The 2,560-nt window shown below is 44.3% G+C and overlaps 1 protein-coding gene across 1 annotated transcript; it reads right to left on the bottom strand.

Annotated features, from left to right (window-relative positions):
- Positions 1-561: 561 nt before the first annotated feature.
- On the bottom strand, positions 562-2,218 carry LOC117931606 (mucin-2-like). Its single transcript, XM_034852590.1, has one exon. It carries the CDS (start codon positions 2,130-2,132, stop codon positions 849-851), a length of 1,284 nt encoding a protein of 427 aa, XP_034708481.1. The 5' UTR covers positions 2,133-2,218; the 3' UTR covers positions 562-848.
- Between the last annotated feature and the right edge of the window lie 342 nt (positions 2,219-2,560).

The raw sequence follows: 2,560 nt of genomic DNA, 5'->3' as shown, positions 1-2,560 counted from the left end.
CACATAAGATATATGGTAGAAGGGGGAGCAACAGAGTCGAGGGATTGGGTCTATATTTAGCCAATCAACTTGAAATCCAAATCAGATTGTCTACAAATTTCAAGCCAAAACCCAATTAAAGTTCGAGCACATAGCTCATCAGATCTACTAAGAAGAACCTTAAAAATAGTTACAAAGGGGTTTAAACCCCTTCAAAAGCTTAACATATATACCACTGCTAAACCAAACATTGGCACATGTTTATAAAAGTAATCAAATTTTGTTAAATTATCATACTTGGAGTCAAGCTGGAATGCTTACTAGGACCAAGCTAAGCCTGGCCCAATTCCAATAGAAGAAGGTTCGACCGTTTGCATGGCTAATTGAAGAACAAAACAAAGGGAAGTTGTGAAGAATTATAGCACGTATCCTTTGCTATAAACAAAGAAAGAAATTCAAAAAATAGAAGAAAAATAATTTCGAATTTAATATATATTAATAGGTGAAAAATGACAGCAAACATTGTAAGGCTAGCTCTCATCCCTCACAAGGTGATCAAATTGCAACTCATACATTCGATACTAATTCAAATCAAATGCAAATTGCACCTTTTATTAATTTCTTCCCCAATCATCGTCACCTCACACTTACAAACACATAAATATTCAAATGAGGGCATATGGGTCACCATCTTAGGTTACATTCCATCTGAAGATCTGGAACACAACCATGGAGAATCAAAACCCATGCCTTTTTATCATAACCAGTCACTTTTATTTATTCTCTTACATATATATATATCCTTTTATATAATGTAAGAATTTTGAAAATGAAAAAGCTTAATTTTATGCGTGCAAGCTGTTTGATCTCTACTTATCTTGCCCATCTCCATGGTCCTTGATATGCAGTCCACGGCCGCCACCACGACGAGTGAAGAAAACATGGACACCAGGATCGTGGTGGTTGCAAGAGGTGTTGAAGAGAATGGAGTTGTTAACGGCTTGAACATTGCTGTTCGTGAATGCATTCATGGGTGGTGATGGGGTCCCCATTTTGTTGTGAGCTTTGTCTTTCTTTTTCGACTTCTCTTCATCGCTGCTACTGGAATCGCTTCCTAATTTGGTCCCCAACCAAGTTTTGAGGTCGGTCTTCTTGACAAGAGGGTTGGAGTTGCCTTCAGGGTCGGGTTTCTTGCGGGCGGGGCTTAGCTCCATTACGGCTCCAGTGTTGTCACCTGCAAGCGTTATGATCTTCAAGCTGGCATCCTCAGAGTCTGCTTTCTTGAGGTTAACTTTCTGGTCTTTGGTCCCCGGCTCACGCTTCTCGTAACCAGGGACAATGCTTGGCTTCACAGAGTCGCCCACATTACTTTGCAGTCCACCAATGGAGGGCCTGAATGGTGACTTGGGCTTTTCGATGACCACAGTCTTCTGCTCAATCGGCTCAGGAGCGGGTTTTGGCTGGGCAGGAGGCAGAGTTAGAGGAGATGGGGGAGGAGCATGTGGTTTGACTTTCTCAGAAGGAGGTGTGGTTTGTGCTGAAAGCTTGGACAATAGTGGGGCTGGTGCCAATGCCCGTGCCCGTGCCCGTCCCGGTGATGGTGCTTGTGCCTGTGGGGGTTCTGGTGCCTGGGCCGGTACTGTGATCGATTCGGTGATAACAGTGGTGGTACTGGTGGTGATGGGAGGAATGGTTGAGATGACTTTGGTTGTGGGGGAAGTTGGCACTGAAGAGGAGGAGGCAGAGGTCTTGGGAGATTTTGGAACTGGAGATGTTGGCACGGAAGACAATGTTGTGGCTGGAAAAGCACTAGTTGTGACCACTTTCTGGACTGGAGATGTTGGCACTGATGAAGTACCGTAAGGTTTCGCGACTACCGGAGATGTTGGCACGGATGTGGTAGTTTTCTGAATCGGAGAAGTTGGAACTGATACATTCCCAACCCGGAAAGGTGGCTGCTGAGGCTGGGTTGTGGGCCTAAATACCTGACCAAATGAGGGTCGAACAATAGGTCGAGCTGCAGGAGGCTGAGGTTGTGCCTGAGGCTGAGCCTCAGGAGCTGCGGACGCAGCTGCAGGCGCTGGTGCAGGCGCTACGGGCCTCATGGAACCCAAGCGGATCCATGGGCGGGTTGGGGCAGGCTGGTTTGCCATAATGGAACAGAAATAATCTGGAGCTACTCGCCCAAATACTTAATCTGAAACGAAGAAAGAGACCAAGGAATGGACACAGAAAAATAAGTTTCAGGCACTTGTTATTTATAACTTCTGCACCCAAAAAAATGCAAAAGACATCTAAAACCCTGATACTACTGCTCAAAACAAATCGGCAAACAATATTCAGAAAGAAAGAGGAATAAAAAAATTAAAAAAAAAAAGCATCCGATTCAGATTGCTCCTACGGCATAAAAATAAAATAAAAAAACTCGCTCCTAAGATTGGTATCATCTCCTGGAGTGTTTCAGGAGAATTGGCCCTTTTTTTAGCATACAGTTTACTCTCCAAAAAACCTCAAAAGTAAGGCTGGAATCAACTCTCAACCCCTCACAGCTCCCTTGTGTCATTCTGAAGAGTTTCCCCCT

Source organism: Vitis riparia, chromosome 15, assembly GCF_004353265.1.
Source record: "Vitis riparia cultivar Riparia Gloire de Montpellier isolate 1030 chromosome 15, EGFV_Vit.rip_1.0, whole genome shotgun sequence".
Lineage (NCBI taxonomy): Eukaryota > Viridiplantae > Streptophyta > Magnoliopsida > Vitales > Vitaceae > Vitis > Vitis riparia.
The sequence above is the reverse complement of the archived record's forward strand: the minus strand, read 5'-3'. Positions and strand labels throughout refer to the sequence as shown.

What these genes read in the sequence shown, in the direction of transcription:
- LOC117931606 (XM_034852590.1), bottom strand. Translation starts at nt 2,132, where the DNA reads ATGGCAAACCAGCCTGCCCCAACCCGCCCATGGATCCGCTTGGGTTCC.